Source organism: Battus philenor, unplaced genomic scaffold (assembly GCF_028537555.1).
Source record: "Battus philenor isolate CCGP_79_NKW_IND1 unplaced genomic scaffold, ilBatPhil1.0.hap1 SCAF_29, whole genome shotgun sequence".
Lineage (NCBI taxonomy): Eukaryota > Metazoa > Arthropoda > Insecta > Lepidoptera > Papilionidae > Battus > Battus philenor.
This window is the reverse complement of record NW_027181692.1, coordinates 1,880,921-1,903,270: the sequence shown is the minus strand read 5'-3', so window position 1 is coordinate 1,903,270 and position 22,350 is coordinate 1,880,921. Positions and strand designations below refer to the sequence as shown.

Here is a 22,350-nt window from a genome sequence, read left to right as displayed (position 1 = left end):
TAACCTTTTTATACAATACCTCATCCTAGCCTTTCTTAAACTCTTAAACCTCTATGTAACATATATATACGTATATGTATGTTGATGTATATATATATATATATATATATATTACTCATATCGAGTTTATTTTCACTGCCACTTCCACTTGTCAATTCTTTCAAATTTATCGATGAGATGAGATGTACCTGTAATTGTCAGCTGTACTGCATTGGTACATAAAAAGTAAGTAATAAAGCTGCCGCTTGATTTCATTTTATGAACAGTTTTGACCCCGGGATCAAGGTGTTGAATGCAACTGTTTTCCTCGCTATGACTAAACATGTTCACGTGGAAAAGTAATTATTTATTTTTAAAAAAATATACCTAAGTTCATTATAGATATAAGATGCTACTGTGGTAAAAAAGTAATGTGTTTTTTATATAAAATATTAATTATTTATTTATTCTTCAAAATTTATTTTATTCCCTTCAAAGTAATCCCTGTCCGATAAGGCGTAATTTTGCGAACATTTTTTCCAGTCTTCAACACATTCGATTTAGTTTTAAATTACTTAGTAGTGTCAAAATAGCGTCCCCACATTAGCCTTTGAGTTTGCTGAGTAGAATAAGGTAGTTGCGGATTGTTACGAGTTTTTGATAAGTAAAGTCGCAAATAACTAATGCAGTATGACATCGACATATTAAGTCTTAATGCCCTCAAAATGGTTTGGGCTGAAACAAGTGATATTCCAATACTATCAGCGATGACTCTATTTAACAACGTGTAGGTGTCGTCAGTTTTAAATGACAATTTCACTTTACTTTTAAATCACTGTAGCATGACGTTGTACCGAATGCCATCTATATAAATATATGGCACGCACACAGCTATATGAATAGGAAAACACATAGAGAACAGTTGATAATATAGACATAAAATAATTTGTATATAAAAGTAAGAAAAGGACCAATATTTAGCCACTTCTGCACATGCAGTGGTAGTCATGCAATAAAATGCACCGCCCGCCAGCCCGCTGATAAATGCGTATGCGGCAAACAATGCGAATCACACAACCGCCACCGCCAAATCACTCAACACGTGTTTCACACCTCCACGGGGCATCTTCAGGAGTTATGTTACACAGATTAGAAATTTTATAGGTGATCATAAATACATCCTCTTAGACCCAAAGCCAGAAGTCGTTTAACATTTGTTACTGAGATGGGCGTTTCTAGAGTGCTATTCACTGTTGCAGTAATTTGTCTCGCTGTTAAGCGTCGATCTCGTTTAGACAGAACTCTGATAAAGTTATCCTCTTGAGTAGTTGTTGTCTTAGGCGTGCCTGTCCTTTTTCTGTCTTCGTTTATCGCCGTTTTTGTTTTCTTGCAAGAGTACAGTGAACACCTTTGAAAGAAATTCTAAGTCTTGCTGCAATTTGACGTTCACTGTATCCTTTCTCTCGAAGCATGTAAAAAGCACTTCGTTGTTCAGAAATCTGCTTGCATTGTGCTATTTTCAGAAGAAAAAATGCGGGAAAAGCCGTAATCAATAATTTCTGAATACAGATTGTGAATGTCACGACTTGGGCGTGCCAATACTCAAGTGCGACTAAAAAGGACCCCAAAAAAGTTAAACATAAAAAATCAGCCCACTAAAGAATGCAACTGCAGTTCTAAATCCTAAACACCTGTTTCGTCAAAATCTAAGAAATTGGTAAAACATGTTCAATGAGAGCCGACGATTCCTTTATTATGTGCACAATAGTAAAAATCTTAACCACTGTCACTTCAACTTGCTAATTCGCTGAGCTATGTCGGGTAGTAAGAAAAGGACTAATATAAAGCTACTTCCGCTATGAAGCAGCAGTCGTGCAATGAAGTGCACCGCCCGCCAGCCCGCTGATAAATGCGCGTGCGGCAAACATTATATATATATATATATATATATGTGTGTATGTGTGTCATACAAATATTCGTATAAATACTTTAAATTTTATGTTATCTCTGCACCACCTTGCGTTGACTGGTAGAGAATACCTACAGCATTATGTCCGCCATTACATAAATTTTAAAAAAGGGTAAATGAATAAATAATGTAACTTGTTCTTCATTCAGAAGTATTTTTAAAAGTATTTTTTTATAATAAAATATATAATTTTTGCACATACAACTAAAAAGCCGCATGTGTTTGCTGGTGTTGTTTACGAAAAAGGCTAGCTCAACACCATCGCTATCTGGAATGTCAGTGATATAAAACAAAGGTTCTTAAAATGATCCAAGTCCAGGACCCGACGCAGGTCCACCTTGTGTTGAAATAAAAAATAGTGTGGTAGTACTGAAGAACTAAAACATAGGCTTGTCTTCACGTAACAATGTAAGCAGATGATATTTCAAGAAGCTCAAAGACTCTTGTAATAACTTACATATTCCATATTTAATAGTCCACGGGAATAAGGTAAATTTTTGGTCTATGGGAAAAAAGTCTAAGAATCTCTAGTGTAGAGTGTATATAGTGTCACAAGGATCGATCCTTGCTACACTGGACCAAATATAGCGCGGTTAGGATAAAATAAGCTAAAATAATTCTGTATTAATACATATTACGAACAGCAGTAGCTTAGGATTAGAGAACTGAGGTAAGGGATCGAACATCGCGGGTACAAATCCCGGGATACAATATAACACATTTTTTTCCTTTATATCATGCGAAAACACAGACTTTAAGTAAAAGAACCATCCTGGACCTAACTCACAATAAAGCCGTTAAAAAAGTTCTGATTATCCAAGGTTACGGTACAGAGGCAGGGTGAACGCTCACCATCCACGAGGCTCAGGGGCTGAAGATGGTCATCGTTGTTCGTCGAACGACAGACACCAACAGTGCGTTTATTACACGGACTAGACTCAAGATGCGATCGCAAGATTGTCGATGCATCGATATGTCGAATATAGCAACCACATAAACACTGGCGCACAATCTGATGATGGCAATGTGAAGAAAAGAATTGAATCAATTTAGTTTTAAATAGTTTATGTACATGTAAAAACAAGGCACGGACGCTAACTGTTGGTGCTGTTAAAAAACAACAATCAACCTTTCATGTTCCTATAAGTAATGTTTGTTGTAAATAAAACAGATGCATGCTCCAACGCCGCGGCGCTTCGACTCCTGGAAGCAGCTCGCACAGGTGATGTGGAGACAGCTCGCTCCATCCTCGACTCCAGACCGAGGCTCGTGAACTGCAGGGATGTGGACGGCCGGCATTCCACGCCGCTGCACTTTGCCGCTGGGTGAGTATCATCTTCCAGAACCCTTTATTCAAGACCTGATATGACGAGTGTATGTTGACAAATTTATTTTTACAAATTTTGATTGAAATGTCTTCCGACCTGTTGCACATGCTGGAGTCATGTGATCTGTACCACACGCTGCAGTAAACTTGGTTCAATTGAGTCAAGTAAGAAAAAGACCAATATTTATAAGACCGGATGGAAATGTCCGGCATGTGTCGCCTCCTGTTTTTGCACAATTTAATTATAAATAAACTTAACAATATATATTTTTTTTCAGGTACAACCGGCTTCCTCTAGCACAGTTGCTTCTTCAGAGAGGCGCTGACGTCCATGCCAAGGATAAAGGGTAAGTTAATTTAATGTTTACCATACATGTATTTATATTTGATATCTACAGTAAAATTCCCTCGATGGTCACACTGAAAAGCCCAAATGAACTTGCCGATTACCCTCGAATCTTAGCCAAGATACGTCCTGGGAACAGTCTGGTCGTCCCGGTATTCTGGCTGTGTTACAGAAAAGTAGTGGTAAAACCCATGACCTGATTAACATTATCATTAGTTCAATAATTCCTGGGCATGGCCACCCCTATAGTTCTCCAACATGACAGGTTGGAATTTCCCTGTAGCCAACGTCTTCAGACCACCTTAAAGGTTTTATATGCATGCACATATATCCACAGTGATCTTCACTCCAGGACGTTTTGTTTTTTTTTTGGCACCCACTATTGGGGGCCTCTAGTACCCCTAACTAGTTGGAATTATTTTATCTTTATTCTTCACTCACTTTCATACATCTCAATTTCTTTTGTTCTTACCTTTTTTTCCTTTACATTATCTTTCATTTTGTTCATTCATTCCTTCTTGCTTTCATCGCCTTCCTTCCATCATCTTATTACTCTTAGGTGGCTAGGGACATTTTTTTTATTCTTTATTTTATTATTTACTCCAGGACCTTCAGGCTTCGGAGGTCTTCTGTATGTTAGACCTTTTATCGACTAACCTACGAAATGTTTATCAATGTTTTTGACATCAGATGGGTTTTCATATCAGAGATGACCTAATATCAATCCATGGGTCTTTATGTGAGGTTGTAAAACGAGGATTTTATTGCAGAGGGCTGGTGCCGCTGCACAACGCGTGTTCGTATGGACACTATGAGGTCACGGAGCTGCTGGTCTCTGCGGGCGCCGGGGTCAACGCTGCAGATCTCTGGAGGTTCACTCCGCTTCACGAGGCGGCTGCAAAGGGCAAGGCCGACATCGTTCGGCTGCTCCTCAAGGTAAACCCTTGGACTAAACGCCTGTGAGCTTATTTATGATAGTTTTATTAGCGAAAGGCCAAGAGCCTTTGAAGGAAAGACTTCTCAGAGCGAAGCTTCCTTGGTGCTCTTCTAGTTCAAGTTGTAAAGAAATATCAAGACTTATGAAAATATCAGGTGTATAATCCTAGACTCTTCCCTTAGGCAAGCGCCCAGCGAGAGCTCCCGATCGGGTTTTGGATGTGCACGGGCTGACAAAAGGCTTAAATAATTGCAATTGTGGCCAATTAACAGGTGATTTACCAGTGCAATGTATTCGCAGCACGGAGCAGATCCGACACGACGCAACCGGGACGGCCTGACGCCGCTGCAGCTGGTGAGGGCTGGAGACAGCGACACCGCTGATGCACTTCGAGGCGACGCCGCCCTCCTGGACGCCGCTAAGAGAGGCGATCTTGCCAGAGCCAAGTAAGTTCAATCAAGTGTGGCTTAGAAACTTCCTGATGATCCCTTCCACAAAAACCAATGAAGCAGTTGTTATAGTCCACTAAAAGAAAGGCAGCAGCACAAGACCTGTCATGCTGGCGATCTTTGGGGGAGGCCTATGCCATGCAGTGGGCGTCCATCGGCTGAAAAGAAGAAGATTGGAAACCTAAGTTCACACCCTGCTTCTTTAAACAATTGTTTTTGAATCAAGTGGAGGAATCTTCTAGACGTACAAAGTAAACCTGTCTTTGGGTAGAAATGAGGATTTGGTGGAATTACTCGCCCCTAAAATTGGTCTATCACCCGCTATGCTTTTATGAATAGCCCTTACCAGATATGCGTTGTTCACGCTACCCCTAAAACCTTCGTGACGCTTTCACGAAGTTTCAGCACCACAGCGATCCGTAGTCGCTGAAGCTAGTGAGAGTTTAGGGCCTTCCTCCTTTAACCTTCTCTCTAATCATTGAATTATTTTGTTTTCGAGGGCGTATCTTTGGTTCAATATACCGTCTGTTGGGTCTGTAGGGTATAGGGGTTTGTAGGCTTTATACCCACAAAAATTGAATTAAAAAAAATAACAAACTCTGTTTTGAATTATGTAGTTATCAAAACATTTGATATGGAATTATTTTTCATCTCTCTCTCTCTCTCTCTCTCTCTCTCTCTCTCTCTCTTTAGTTTCTGTTAGATGTCGGTGATGTTAGCCATGTGGGCTGTTATTAGCATCGTCGGTCACAAGTCTTAAGGTAGAATTGAAATTTCTACCACCACTTGTCTGCCTGATCGCGTGCGTCACTTGGATGTTATTTAGTCTGTGTGACTTGGGTACACTGTTTCTTCGTTCTTTCGGGTGGTATGGGAGGAGAAATACTCGTTCCGTAGCTGTTGCTATCGTTTTGTCTACTTCTGTAGCTGTCGGTGTTTAAGTTTCTTTCTTTATTCGGTTTCTTCTTTATGGTGGCCCAGAAAGGCTTTTGAAAGGCGTATTTTTTCATTTATGTAAATATTGTTACACATCTCTTATGTCTGCTCTCTTGTTACAGGAAACTGATCACGCCACAGAATGTAAACTGCAGGGATTCTCATGGCCGGAACTCCACGCCGCTGCACCTTGCTGGTAAGACTCAACTGTATTGATATCTTTACTCTTACCTGGAGTGTATTTAGAGGTCTACCAGGTTTATAAGGGGTGGATCAGGTGATGGCTCTTGTGGAATCTCCTCTCAATCCATACATGCTTAAAATCGACGAAGGAGAGATGGCGTGTGGTTTCTAAGTTGACAAGTTAAAAGTAACAAATCATTCATGGGTGTTTATAATAAAAAACCCAAAGATATCTTAGACCTTCTGTCTCTTAGTTTCAAATCTAAAATTGAAGAAATCACACACACACGCACACGCGAACGCACTCATGCGCGCGCACACACACACACACACGCACACTCATTTATATACACACTCATCTTTGACTTTTAATTATCTACTATTTCAATTGACTATTTTTATTTCCTTCACTTTTATATTTTATGTTATACAATACAACATTAATATAACTTTCTTATTTTCTTTGTAACAACTTCTTCTTAATATTTTAAATTATTACAATGTCTTCTTACACGGTTTTGTTACGCCGAATTACATCAGTTATTATCTTGTAACAAAACCGCAAGAAAGTGTGGCGACTCTCTTCTACCAAAGGAAAGCGATGCTGCCGCAAGCGGTGATCTTATCTATTTCTATTTCACAAACCACTTTAACCCTCCATACATGAGTAGTAAGTGATCGCATGCACCACGCTCTGGTCCACCGCTGGGTTATGCACAAGGGATCCCCTTTGAGATTAAACCTAAATGTTGATGAATTTACTGATAAATTGGTTGTACATACTTTTCACTGTTGTATGGTTGATATTCGGACAGCTGGATACAACAACCTGGAAGTAGCCGAGGCTCTCCTGGAAGCGGGGGCAGCGGTGTCGGCGCGCGACAAGGGCGGACTGGTACCGCTGCACAACGCGGCGTCGTACGGACACCTGGAGCTGGCTGCGCTGCTCCTCCGTGCTGGTACACCGCCCAATGCAGCTGACCGTTGGGGATTCACACCGCTGCACGAAGCCGCGCACAAGGCTCGAACGCAGCTCTGCTCGCTGCTGGTTAGACATTCCTACCTTCTAAAAACTTTCACTTAATCGTTCTCTCTTGAAAATGAAATGATTAATGTATGTATGTATGTATGGATGTATGAATGCGTCAAGTCTTGTGTGTCCTAGGCGTTCTGTCAGAGTATATATTAGTGTTTTTTTTTATATAGTTGTAAGAGAATAGGCGTTCGTCTTCCATCTCACATTATGGAAAGTGTAGATGAAGATGAAAGTGGTACACGCCCATCCAAAAGAAACCTGTTCACTCTACTCTTAAAGGCTCCAGAGTTCAAATCATCAGGAAAAATAGATCCAAGCAGGTCGTTCCAAATCGTGGCGACTCTCACCAAAAACGAACTGTCAAACCATATTTGTGTATGCAGATGTATGTGTATGCATGGAAGTTTGTATGTGTTAGTTTTGTATGACTTATACGTATGAGCATATCCGGGCATAGCAAAGGTATTTGTATATTATATATATATTATTGTCCATATTTGTATGGACGTGCGCCTGTATACATGGGTGTATGTAGATGTAAACCTTGTATGACTTAAGCGTCTTGTCAGAGAAATGGTATGTATGTAATTATACGAGTGTATGGGTGTTGGTATGGAAGTATTTATATGTAACTATGTGAGTTAAGCGTCATTTTTGTGAAAATAAAGCCTCGCAAAAATTAGTTTTTTTATTACATATACTCCTTTCTTTTATTTGCTCTGTCCTTTGTATGGGAGGAGTGAAATAATTTAAAAATTTCGTCGAAATTTTTAAAATTTTCTCTCACGTCCTTTCTCTTACGTCCCGGAAACATAAACATATAAAAAAGAAAAAATAGACAAATTAGTCGAAATAACTGCGTAGCAAGATATTTGGTGATACGTGATTGTCCAGAAATTAATTTTTAAATTGACAGATTTTTTAATCAATTTGGGGATTCCCGTAACACAGTTTTGTGATCTGACGGTAGTTGTATATCACCAGCTCGCGCACGGTGCGGATCCGTTTCTGAAGAACCAGGAGGGGCAGACGGCGCTCGAGTTGGCGGGAGCTGACGACGTGCGTTCGCTGCTTCAGGACGCCATGACGGGTGCAGCTGCCGGGGGATCCCCACCAACACCCGCGCCACCAGCTCCTCCGGCTCCCCCTCGACTACCCGTACGTCTACCGTCCGGTGAGACAGCGCCACTTGCGCCACCAGTAAGTTTTTTTTTTAAATTTAGAAACTACCGAGTCATCCATCTGATCCGGTATTTTAGAATTAAATATATCCTTGTAATCGCTGAATAAGTCTTTTCAAATTATAATAATGTAATAATAAAATCTCTTTCATGCTGTATTTGATGAAATTAAAAAAGTTAACATTTAAGAAAAAAACTAATTACTGAATTTTTAATTAGTTTGGATACAATTTTCATTTTTGCTGCAGGCATTATGCATCTGCTTCCGTATTCTCACACTCGAATTTTTGCAAATTTTCATAATTATACCTCATTGAGTGAAAAAAGTTTGAGAATCTCTTTTCTATTCGAAACTATGTTCTTTAGATGTGAAAACATAAACTTTGTTTTGAGATAATGTGATTGTGCAGGTAATGCCGAGTAACTACTGGGCGGAAGGTTCACGAGGCAGCCTGGAGGACGCGGCGGGTAGGCCTGCCTCTGCCCTCTCTACCTCCGAGTCGTTACAGGCCTTCCTATCAAGGTATGTTAGAAAAGTCATATATCGTTAAAAGTTCCATAGGGCGACAGTGATCGCCCTCTTAGTCTATTTAGCCCTACTTTTCCTATTTTCTGGATGGACACATGATACCCAACCCTCTGGGGGAAAGGACAGGGTTATGTGGAATTTCCACCCACTAAAATTGCTCGGTGGAGGGGTTACCAGCTCCTACGGATATTGCAGATACCCCTCAGTACGAAGCTATGCTTCCTCCAGCATCCTCGCTGTACTGCAGCAGCACGAGAACACTTCTTGCTGCCGTTCTCGAGTTTGCATTGAGTGAGCGATAAAGGCTCCCTTCCCGATGCTATTTTAATCACCTCTTATAACAGGCAGGGAATACCTTAACCCAATTGTAGAGAAGCTGAGTTTAAAGATCTGTAAAGAAAATTATAAAAAATAATAATTAATCATGTAAATGTAAAATTGCGAAAAGTGTGGCGAAGGAAAAAAGATAAAGCATTAATACAATGTCAAAATATGACGCGAGAGTGAAAAATATTGTGTAGAATGAAAGAGAGAAAAAATTATAGAAATTATAATGGATGAGAGAGAGAGAGAGAGAGATGTATAATGAATTATAGATTGAAAAAAAAACATAATAATATATAAATATGTATATATTATTATGTTAATATAAAATAGGGAGAACGAGAGAACCCCAAAAGTGAGGGCCATAAAATCCCAGCTTATCTAGATTATGTAATAAATGTATGTGTGTGTGTATTTTAATTACGAAATTATTTATAATTGCAGTACAGCGGGTAGACACTCCATTGTATTAACATTTCTTACATTATTAAAATAATAATTGTTAATTATTGTCGATGATACCTAACATACGTACAAACATACATACATATTAAATATATCAAATAAAGACAAACGCAGAGGGCGCTGCTGCCCATCATCTGGAAACCTGATTGTGAACAGCGACGTTTCTCGAATGACGTGAAGATGTAGTTGATGACACCCATAAAAGACTGTGCGAGACATAGGAAGCGTGGTGGCAGGGTATACCTACTGTATTTATATAGATGCATAGTGCTATAGACGGAAATTTTTAACAAAAACAAAAAAAAATATTTGAAAAAATAATTGTTAACATTAACTTAAAAAAAAATGTTGTTTTTTATAAACCAAAATTGTTAAATTTTCTTGTCATCGTGTCTCTTTACTTTTTTGAGCAATAAAAATAAAATTGTCATCGATTTTTCCTACAAAAGACAATGGCAAGGGTTTGTTGGGACAAACCAAAAAAGATTGACAAAAAAGATAAAAATGTACACTACTCGGTGATAAATATTGCACATCCAGCTTTGGAAAGAGACAATCTGCTAATTTCGGCTTCGTAGAGCGTTATCTCTGTCGCACGAAATACAAACAGTCCGGTATCTATTAAGAGCTGTTACAACAAGTATCATTTGCTTCGTTTGATAATTATTTTTATACTTTGTATAAAATACACCAGTTTTTCTATAAATGGTTGCTTTAGTTTGGAGTAAAATAAAACAAAAAAACATGTTCACATTATGTTTACGTATTTATGTTTTATCTTTTAGTGATATTGACTTCTTTGAAAGCACAGACACTGAAATGGAAGTAAATTAGAATTGTTATTAATTTTATTTTTAACAATGTCTCATTTTAACATTAGGTATAATGATGTTTATTATGTACAGTTGTATTTTCCTAAATAATTAATATTGGGTATTATATAAGAAATGATAAGAGGCTTATGTGTCCAGGATCGGCCTGGAGGAGCTCTGTCCTGTGCTGGAACGCGAGCAGATCTCCGTGGACATCCTGTCCGAGATGTCCCACGAGGACCTTCGCGCGGTGGGCGTGGCGGCTTACGGTCATCGGCACCGTCTCATCAAGGCAGCCAGACAGAGCTTGCAAACGCAATCAGGTAAGAACTTCCATCTTCTTTCTAATTCAAAATATCTTTACTCTAGCAGTTACACATATATCCGACCTCTCTGATGGAATATCAATTTGTACGTCCTAAATCATTTTGAAGGATGTTCTATGTCAAGTCTCATTTGATTGATGTCATACTGCATTGGTCGACTAATATCTGCAACCTGTCCTGCAATCTGCAATCTGTGATAGGCGGAGAAGATAAACAGTCATTCGTATCCCTCTGCCAAAAAATTGCAAAAAGTGCCATTGAAATGAACAAAAAGCAAACACAGTAAATAAATAGATAAAAAATGATAAAATAGAACCAAAGGTGATACATAAAATTGTGATAGAAAATAATTATAGGATATAAGTAATAAAAATGTAAAATAAAAATGTAAATTGAAAATGTAAAAAGTAAAAGGGAAAGAATGATAGATGAACAGAGCAAAAGGGTAAGAAAAGAGAAATGTAGCATGAAAGATAGATAATAGACCGAAAGAGAAAGTAAAGTATGAAAGAGAGAGAAATAAAAAATTATGTGAAAAATTAAATTGCCAATAAAGTCCCTATCCCACCATAAATAGGGGTACGAGAGGCCCCCAACAGCGTGGGCCATAAAAAAAAATCTGCAACCACAGTGTTCGCTTGATTTCGCTCCGTACTCCTGGCTGGCTTCAACAAACTCAAAAGAAAATGCAGAGACGACGTTTTGATACAATTGAGGAGATTAAACCTAATCGAATGTCTTAAAGGTTATATCTTAAAAAAACTATTCCGACTGCTTCGAGCACTGGAATAGGCGTTTGCGAAAGTGTGTTTAATCTGTCGTGGTGTCTTTGAAGGTGATGAAATTGATTTGGTAGAATAAATAAAGAATTTATATTTTATAAACAGATTGCCCTCACGTTTTGTTCACATTATTACATATGTGTAGATACTAATTGAATTTGAGATAATTAGTTGAAGAATATCCTCATAGGAATAAAGTTTTTTCTTGTCAGGGTGTAGCATGGTGGGTCCCAAAGTCAAGGTTACGAGAAAACTCTTGGCAAAGCGCAAGAGCCGTACGCCTATCCCTCGATTTATACGATAGATACATTCCTGAGAACGTGTAAATCGAAATATAAAATTTTCAAATCAAAACCGTGTAAATCAAAAAGCTTGTAGAAAATGCATAATTTTGCTATATAACAGTTGTGATTTTTTTCAATATTTTTAGGTGTACACAGTAATAAAAATAAAATGCATTGACAAGTTAAAATATTTAATATGTTACTGAAACACTGTCTTTTTATTTAATTACAATACATTAAACAGAGGAACCAAAAATAAAATGAAAGGTGTTTTATAATCCTTTATCACTTGTAATTTACGAATATGGAAAATTAAATATTTCTGAAACAGTGAAACTTTCACTCAAATTCAATTTTCCGGAGATGTAACTTTAATTTTATGCGAAGAAATACAGACACAGTGTGCGTGTGCAGCAAGTCAGCACATAAGCTCGGGATTCCCCGTGAGATGTGTACACAGCACACGTGTTCAATCACAGTAGCATTTAGTAGAGTGCGATAAAAAAAAAAAAACTTATTTTGAAAACCGTGTAAAAGCGAAAACGTGTAAAATAAGTACCGTGTAAATAGGGGGATAGGTGTATTTGTGTCGATACATGGGGAAGGCTTTGCAGCAGGCGTCTTGGCCGACGTGATGTTGATAGCGATTTATCTGTAAAAACTATTGCAATGTATGTGAATTTTTTTACTTATAGCAAGGAAGTACTTTTCAATTATGTATAAAATTGAAGAAAAGGAATACAAACAATGGTGTAGTAAAAAGTTATAATTGTATGGCGCGTTATATTACGCAAACTCACAGAGGAAATGATAAAAAAAATATGATGAAGTACATAGTTATATATTTACATTAACAGACATATTTTTAAACGGTTTTATTTAGTTCGACCCGTGCGGAATTTATTTGTTTATTTATTTGGGTCAAAATTAGAAATTGAAATTTAAGCACCTTCCCCTTGTCAGATTGATCTGAAATTTATTACACACATTTAATTTAGATGACAATACAGTATAATAAAATCAATAACATTATAAATCTAAGATGGCCGTCGATACAAAATGGCGGATTACATATTTTTCCTTAACCCCCTCGATATCGGTATCAAATGAAAGGGCTACACTAGTAAAACACGATGATTATGTCAAAATTTAAAATTCAAGATGGACGCCGTTCCAATATGGCGGACTAGGTACATATTTTTCCACAACCACCACAATATGGGTATCAAAAAACCGTTTGACTTAAAAGTTTTTTAAATGTATTTATTTAATTCCAATGTGTTATCGGTGATGAAGTCACTGCAATGTGACATGTGGCTTCATTAGCGAGCCCGGACGAGGTCACTCTTTCTTTACGAGATCCAAATGGCTTCATTAGCGAGCGTGGACGAGGTCTAAGTTCGTGATTTCTTTACGTGATCAAATCAATAACTAGATAAGTTAAAGTAACCGATATAATAACAAGTTATCACGCAGGCTTCGCAAAAATACCGCTTCATCTATAGATTTACAATAAGACTGCTTGAATGCAGCCTGTAACGTATTTAGTAGTAATTATAAAGTTAGAAATAAAGTGTATTATGTTTCATAAAAATCTGTGATATGCAATGTAGATTTGTGATGAATACAGATGAAGGAAGAAAGGTGATGTATGGAAGAAGATATAGAGCATGTGAAGGATTAAAATGTGGGTGCCTGGCCTCTTTCGTTTTTGACATGACTTTTGTTAAGTCAGTTCGTTTTACTTGTCAATGCTATATTATGTTTTATGGTAATTTGTGTTTCGTAAAAATAAAGTGGATTCCTAATATCTGAGTTTTAATGAGGAAACCACAAAAGGAAGGCATAAAAGATATTGTGAACGAAAGAAGGAGTTTGTGAATTAAAACCTGAAAATCTTATTTAACCGAAATGTCACGTACAATGCGATTAAAATAAGAATAGGACCGGCCTAGCGCCATGTTGTGACGTCACAACGGGAACTTGGTATAGTGTGCAAATAAAGCAATGTTAAAAAATAATACCAGTGGCTAAAGTCACTCGCTCGGTTACCTTCGAAGCAGTTTCCAAATGCTTAATGAAACTTCCAAATACATCACGCGATATATGAATATTGCCATCTGGCCCTGGTACAATTCTTGCTTGTTTTAACTGGTCCAACAACATAATGGCACGTTTTTTCTGTTCCTCGAAGTACTTATCAACATTGCTGATAATCTCTCGAGCTCGCCGATGTAAAACACTACCTCTTTTGCTTATTGTAGAACAAATTAAACAATCAACAAAAACGGTTATTATTATTTTTTTTATTTTATATATTTAATGCTGACCGTACTTATATGAGTGAAGTTAGCCGAGAGCACGTCCTATTCTTATTTTAATCGCATTGTAATGTCCCTGAGCCACATTTGGCAGGTAGACCGTGAGGTTAACAAAAAGAAGAGGTTACAGGCTGCGTTTGCCACTCCGCACTGATAAAATACTTCGTGTCTATGCCAGGAGTGTCCAAGCTGTGATATTGCGAGTCATTTTCCAAAATTTGAAATTTTTTGCGAGCTCCTATTGAATACGCATTTTAAATACACAAAATAATGTATAACTTTTTACAAAAATCATATTTATTGGAATTATTTGAACAAATGTACAAAATATGTGCATTGAAGTTAGATATAATGGCACGTATAGTACAGAATTCCCAATAATATTAAAAATGCCAAGTTAATCATGATCAGTGTTTGGAATATATATATATATATATGCACAACAATGTTTTTAAATATTGAACTAAGTAAACTATTTGTTAGTTTTTGTGTTCATATTCACTTACATTATAAATTAAATAAATCAAATATAATAATACACTTTCACAGTAGGTTGAATTACTATCAAAATATCTGTTTAAATTTTATAAAAAGAAATTTCAACATCTCAATAAATATTATATTTATAATTAACTTTTATATTGTATTTATTATGAGATTTGTCTGTGTGTATATGTTAACTACATGTTATTTATACTTCTACTGTTCGCATGTAATGGTTGTCTATATAGAGATTGTCTCGTGTGATAAGACCGCCCATTGTGCTTTTTTCTTTACTATTTTCCAATTATGCATATATTTTATAGCGTGTACAATAGAGTAATAAATTTAAAAAAAAATGTATGTATGTGTAAACTCCTTGAGTATATCGTTTAATATTGTAGATATATCAGGGGAACCGGAAAGTAATGTCGTTTTCTTAAGTTAAATTCACACGACTGCATTCTTAACAAGTTTTTATTTCTGATCAACAATATTACCTTATAACCTTCGTTATCAATAACCTTTTGCCGTCTAGTATATAAAATGCCGGATCGGTAACAAATCAATTGATTTTTTCTGTAAAATATGTCGACAGAAACTACATTACTTTCCTGTCTCCCCTAATATTATAGGTTAAGTAGCTGATCCCGCAAACGATGTTTTGCAAAAAAAAATTAAAGTTTTTAATTAACAAATGTAAGATAAGGGTTGATCGTAGAGGGGTGAAAATTTAGGTTTGTTTGTATTTTGGTATGCTGTATCATAATAAAATAAAAACCAAAAAAATTGTCTAAAAAATTAAAAATTAAATTTAGGGTCGGACCACCCTTATCTCTTAGGGGTATGGAAAATAGATAGTAGCCGATTCTCAGACATGCTGAATACGCATGTAAAATTTGGTAAAAATCGGTCAAGCCGTTTCGGAGCGAGTTCAAGTTCGAACACCGTGACACGAGAATTTTATATATTAGATATTTTATTTGTAGTTTTTCAGTTGTTTTATTAATGATAGATGAACTCATAAATAGTGTAGTGATATAAAGCGCCTTCATTCAGCGTCTTTCAAGTCATCTGTTTACTTTTAAATCCTTCGCATCGATTTCCGATGTATGTGCTCCATTACAGAAACTTAAGGACTTGCAGCCATTAGTTCTGCCATTTAGCCTGCCGATTGCCAGTTCCACTTGCCAATTCGCTGGTCTATAGCTTCCCAGAGATATCTATAGGGAAACATACCATAATCCCCGCATTTGGCAGGCGTATTAACGATCATAGTGTTGTAATATGGTACGGAAACGCTGCTGCCTATTATCTGGAAATTTGTGAACAGTGGCAGTCCTATATAATCAATGCACAAAGTGTGAATTAAATAAGATTTCATCTCGAGAATCGAACCAAAGATCTACGATCGCGAGTGTCAGTCATCAACCACTGGTATACCACTGCTCAGTATCTTAATGGGCAGGAATAGCATAAAACCATGTCCGGGAAGTACAAGGGTATAGGGCGGTGTATCTTGTGTCCATCAAGTAGACTCCAGTTAAAAAAGAGCGCTCATTAAACGGTTTTATTTAGTTCGACCCGTACGGAAATTGTTTATTTATTTGGGTCAAAATTAGAAATTGAAATTTAAGCACCTTCCCGTTGTCAGATTGATCTGAAATTTATTACACACATTTAATTTAGATGACAATACAATATAATAAAATCAATAACATTATAAATCTAAGATGGCCGCCGATACAAAATGGTGAATTACATATTTTTCCTTAACCCCTCAATATGGATATCAAATGAAAGGGCTACACTAGTAAAACACGATGATTATGTCAAAATTTAAAATTCAAGATGGACGCCGTTCCAATATGGCGGACTAGGTACATATTTTTCCACAACCACCACAATATGGGTATCAAAAAAACCGTTTGATTTAAAAGTTTTTTAAATGTATTTATTTTCTTTATAAATTTTATGTTTGGCTATTCAATATGTTTTTATTGTCAATTATCTAATATATAAAATTCTCGTGTCACGGTGTTCGAACTTGAACTCCTCCGAAACGGCTTGACCGATTTTTACCAAATTTCATATGCGTATTCAGTAGGTCTGAGAATCGGCTACTATCTATTTTCCATACCCCTTAGTGATAAGGGTGGTCCACCCCTAAATTTTTTTTAAAATTTTTAGACAAAATTTTTTGTTTTTAATTTTTTATGATACAACATACAAAAATACACACAACTTTAAATTTTTACCCCTCTACGATCAACCCTTATTTTTAATGTGTTAATTAAAAACTTTAGTTTTTGTTTGCAAAACAACGTTTGCGGGATCAGCTAGTTTATATATGAAAAATAAAAGCTTCAATTGTTGGTAATTTTTTTCTACTAATTTTATGTCATGTTATCCTTATATAGATTACTATGGTGGTACAGCGCTGTTGGAGCTCGGTGCGAGCGAGTGCACAGATGGCGAGTACGCTATGCTAGAGCGAGAGATGCAGGCGTCGGTGCGTGCGCACCGCGACCACGTCGGCGGACAATTCACAAGATATCACGTCTTCAGGGTAAGATCTCACATCTGGACAGCATCAGGTATCTTAAAGTCTGTGATTTAAATTTTCTTTTTACAATCAAAAGTGAAAAGGACAGGTGATTCATGCACGTATATACAGTATATATACCAAAATTACATGTTTTTTTAATCTTTTGTCTGTCTGTTTGTACCGTTTAATCTCTTGAATGGATAGACTAGAGTTCCCCAAACTTTTTTGTGTCGTAGACCCCTTGCCATGTTTTTCCGTGTTGGGTAGACCCCCTACTTACCTGATATTGATTTCCTGTAAATTTTTAACTGTAGTGAAGTTTAGTGTATGTTCAAAATGTATTGCGACCACAAAGCGAATACCAACATCCTACAACTTACACAATTTTATAAACATAAATAATATATTTTTTTTACTTCATAGATACTGTTATAAATAATGTAAATGTTTTGATATTATAAGATAGTATGATGTAAGTAAATAGGTACTATCAGTGTATGTGTTGAGATCCACTATCGTGGACCCCCATTTTCATTTCCTGGACTCCCAAATTTTTTTTTCGCAGACGTAGACCCCTTGCAGGTTGTCATAGATCCCTAGGGGTCGATATAGACCACTTTGGGAATATTATGGCAGGTGGCTGATATCATAAGAAATAACTTAGGCTACTTTTATTTTATATAAAGTCTTAAACGAAAAAAATTGTAAAATTTCACGCGGACAAAGTCGCGCGTATAGCTTATAGGTTGTAAATAAATCTATTCATGTTTGTACATTCGATTTTTAAAAGTATCATAGGTATATAAAAACTTGCATCGAACCATTTGGAAACATGGGGGCAGTGGAAGAAAGAGAATGAGCGGATTGACATAACGAAGCGGTCGATACTCAACCTCCGCTCCCGCCGCGCGCATATCTAAGGCGCGGTACAGCGCTTTCGGTAGCATAGTAACAATGAATTTTTAATTTTAAAAAATCATTATCTGATTCTGGGCTGTGTAAGTCCAAGTGTTTACTACCATTTCAAGACAGATTGGTAGCAGAAATAGCAAATCTCTTACTTCTTACATTTCTTTCTCTTACAGATACAGAAGATAGTGAACGGCCGTCTATGGGAGCGGTACCAACACAGGAGGAAGGAAGTCAGCGAAGAAGCAGGAACTCCTAACGAGAGAATGTTGTTCCATGGTTCTCCCTTCATCAACGCCATCGTGCAGAAGGGTTTCGACGAAAGGCACGCATACATCGGTATGTTATATTTTATTTATTAAGGAAAATATATAATATGAGAATATATATGTTTTGTACACGAATTTTTAATAATATTTTTTTTAATTATGATTTTGTCAGTTGCGAAAATCTTAAGTTTTCTGTAGCTTAATTTTATAAGTAGGAAACCAAAAAAAAAAAACAAACAATTAATCAAAATTGACCATCGATCAAGATTGAGTGATCCTCGATAAGAAAGCTGCATACGTGTAGTTATCCTATCAATTACGAAGTATAAATCTGTATTAAAAAAAGGTTTCAAACTTCTAATTAAATATTTCAAATTATTTAGTTTTTCTCGTTTGTTTTCATATTTTGAATTAAAATTTGTACGTGAAATCTCTACTTTTTAAATTCTAATGTTTATCGTAATTAAAGTTTTGTAAATTAATACGTGTTACTTTATTTGCGGCCAAAATATGTTTAAATTTAAATTGGCCACTAGTTTAGAAAGGTTATTCACTTCTATACTAGACGTACAGTACCCGGGTATAAATATTGCACATCGACCTTTGGAAAGAGACAATCGGCTAATTTTGCCTTCGTATAGCTATATCTCTGTCGCACGAAATACAAACAGTCCGGTATCTATTAGGAGCTGTTACAACAAGTGTCATCTGCTTCTTTTGATAATTATTTTTATTCTTTGTATAAAATACACCAATTTTTCTATAAATGGTGGCTATAGGTTGAGGTAAAATAAAATAAAAAAGGTGTTTACATTATGTTTACGTGTTTAATTATTTAAGAAAATTATAACTTTATATAATAAACACCATAATACCTATTGTTGAAATGAGACATTGTAATAAAAATAATAATAATTCTAATTACCAGTTACTTTCATTTCACTAGCTTTGCTTTTCGATGTGCAATATATATCGTCGGGTACTGTGTCTGACGTGTTTGATGTTAACATTTTTGGTACACACTTGTTATGGAATAACGTTTAATAATTGTAATATTGATTTGTATATCTATTTATAAGTTTTGTATTTATGGATTGAATTTTGTCTGTACAATATGTTTTATTGTAATAAAAAATGAACTGTTGTCATATATCAGGACATGGTACATGTGTTCGCAGGTGGAATGTTTGGCGCTGGAATATACTTCGCAGAGCACTCGTCCAAGAGTAACCAGTATGTATACGGCTTTGGCGGAGGATCAGGCTGCCCCGCGCACAAGGATCGCAGCTGCTACCTCTGCCACAGGTACGTACCACTAACAAACACTTTAAGTTAAAATAAATATGCCGATACTGATAATCTAGTTCCAAACTCAGTTATTAAACGGTTTCATTTAGTTCGACCCGTACGGAATTTGTTTATTTGGGTCAAAATTAGAAATTGAAATTTAAGCACCTTCCCCTTGTCAGATTGATCTGAAATTTGGTACACACATTTAATTTAGATGACAATACAATATAATAAAATCAATAACATTATAAATCTAAGATGGCCGCCGATACAAAATGGCGGATTACGTATTTTTCCTTAACCCCCTCAATATGGGTATTAAATGAAAGGGCTACATTAGTAGAAACACGATGATTATGTGAAAATTTAAAATTCAAGATGGACGCCGTTCCAATATGGCGGACTAGGTACATATTTTTCCACAACCACCACAATATGGGTATCAAAAAGCCGTTTAACTTAAAAGTTTTTTAAATGTATTTATATTGTGACATAGTATTCCAATAACGTCTGAATAACTAACATATAAATTTCGTCTGACTGTACGTATATATAATAAAGTTCCACGGGATATCTTAGACGCTACTTTTCTTAGTTTTAAACCTAAAATTGAAAGTACAATACCCGGCGATAAATATTGCACATCGCCCTTTGGAAAGAGACAATCGGCTAATTTCTTCGTAGAGCGTTATCTCTGTCCCACGAAATACAACGACTGACAAAACGTAACATGGGTAGTGTGGGAAGATAATGCTCTATGAAGCCAAAATTAGCCGATTGTCTCTTTTCACAGGTCGATGTGCAATATATATCGCAGAGTTTATATCATTAAATAAAGGAAATAAAAATGAGTATTTTTTTACAAATTTTAGATTAAATTTAATTTCAATTGATAGCAAATTTTATAAAAATTAATATCTTTTTAATATGTAAATAAAAATAGTAAAAAAAATTTCGAATGAACTTTAAAAAATACGAATCATCATTTTAATACGACTCTGTACATAACAACCTGTAACAGATGGCGCAAAAGTAATGTCATAATGTGAACGCACCTTAATTTTTACAAAATGGCGCCAAATGTCACTGTGCTTTAATATTTATGATTTAGATATACAGAGAATTAGTTATCTTACTTTAAAATAAACTTTTATTAAAAACAGAGCTTTTTTTAATTTATAACAAAATGGCTGCCTATTCTTTTTAATGCCGATGGTAAGGCTAATAAGATCTTCTAATTTTGTACTAATATGTATATGTTGATCATGGTGTCCACAGGCAGATGCTGCTGTGCCGAGTGACCCTGGGGCGTGCGTTCCAACTGGCCAGTGCTATGAAAATGGCGCACGCGCCACCTGGACACCACAGCGTGGCAGGCCGCCCGAGTCACGGCGGCCTCTGCTTCCCCGAATACGTGGTCTACCGCGGAGAGCAGGTTAGTACACTCTTCACAACCGCCCACTTTAAATTACACTTTAGTCCACATTTTCACTTCAAAGTGTTTATAATCCACATGTCCATTACAGATTCACTCTAATTACTGTGTAGTCCACTCCTACACTTCATATTTAATTTGAAGTTATGATGAACTTTACATGTATGCTTCACATTCAACAAAGAGAGAAGGTTCTTTTATAAAGGACTCTGTTGCCCAAATAAAAAAGAAGCAAATGATAATTGTTGTAACAGCTCCTAATAGATACCGGAATGTTTGTATTTCGTGCGACAGAGATAGCGCTCTATGGAATCAAAATAAGCCGACTGTCTCTTTCCAAAGGTCGATGTGCAATATTTGTCGCCGAGTACTGTGCGTGGCTTGTTTTACTGTTGTCTTGTCTTAGGACGGTGCGGCGTTTATTACAATCAATGAATTTGTAAGAGAGATAGTGTTTACTTCACATTCTAAAGCTATACTCATATTTCCAATTACCATGAAATACTTTGGGTGCTACCAATAAATATCTTTAATGTGATATTATTATATTTTGCAGGCATATCCGGAATATCTCATCACCTATCAGATAGTCAACGAGGAAACTAGCACAGGCGCCGTCTAGAGTCCACAGTGTGGGCAACTTGAACCATTAACCTATTCTGAAACACCATTAAACAGTTTTTAGATATAGAGAACCTGTATTGCTCGGAGCATAAAATAGCAGGCGGCTAATAAAACATGAAGGTTCAAGTGGCAGTTACTTCATTGAAATTCACGATACAATATGTTCCGATGATAAAATTCGAATGACACATACGATCTAATTAATTAAATATCAACTTTGTAAGGTATTTTCGTAATTTAACTGTGATTCTACCGGCTGGAGTAACATCTGTATGTCCATTGATGGTAATGTTAGTAGCGTAGACGGCGGTGTGTATTTTAAACAAGCAATGTACACTTAACTTTGGTTCTAACTTAGTCTGTTTGTTTAGAATGTCAAATCATTTACTGCGGGTAAGGATGTATTTACATCTGTGTATTTTTTTTTTTTATTAAATTTAGATTTAAAAAATACGCTTTATAAATATGTTAATATCAGATATAGAGTAGTAAAACGCAGCTTTGTGTATTAATCATATGTGATTGTCGCTGATCACAAATAAATTTTCAGAGGATGAACAGTAATCCCAATAAACCCTCTGTGTAACATAATACTAAGCTGCGATCGCC

At 36.3% G+C, this 22,350-nt stretch overlaps 1 protein-coding gene across 1 annotated transcript; it reads left to right on the top strand.

Annotated features, from left to right (window-relative positions):
• Positions 1-2,825: 2,825 nt before the first annotated feature.
• On the top strand, positions 2,826-20,809 carry LOC137926422 (poly [ADP-ribose] polymerase tankyrase-2-like). Its single transcript, XM_068770021.1, has 15 exons — positions 2,826-2,862; positions 3,120-3,273; positions 3,554-3,622; positions 4,392-4,557; positions 4,859-5,004; positions 6,066-6,139; positions 6,942-7,174; positions 8,147-8,362; positions 8,754-8,866; positions 10,447-10,486; positions 10,619-10,796; positions 17,087-17,235; positions 18,300-18,462; positions 19,571-19,697; positions 20,794-20,809. The coding sequence occupies exons 1-15, from the start codon at positions 2,826-2,828 to the stop codon at positions 20,807-20,809; spliced, it is 1,881 nt and encodes a 626-aa protein (XP_068626122.1).
• Positions 20,810-22,350: the final 1,541 nt, after the last annotated feature.

What these genes read in the sequence shown, in the direction of transcription:
- LOC137926422 (XM_068770021.1), top strand. Translation starts at nt 2,826, where the DNA reads ATGGTCATCGTTGTTCGTCGAACGACAGACACCAACA. An exon ending in TCGAACGACAGACACCAACA is followed by an intron (nt 2,863 to 3,119) that starts GTGCGTTTATTA and finishes TAAATAAAACAG; the next exon opens with ATGCATGCTCCAACGCCGCG. An exon ending in TTACAGGCCTTCCTATCAAG is followed by an intron (nt 8,867 to 10,446) that starts GTATGTTAGAAA and finishes TTTATCTTTTAG; the next exon opens with TGATATTGACTTCTTTGAAA.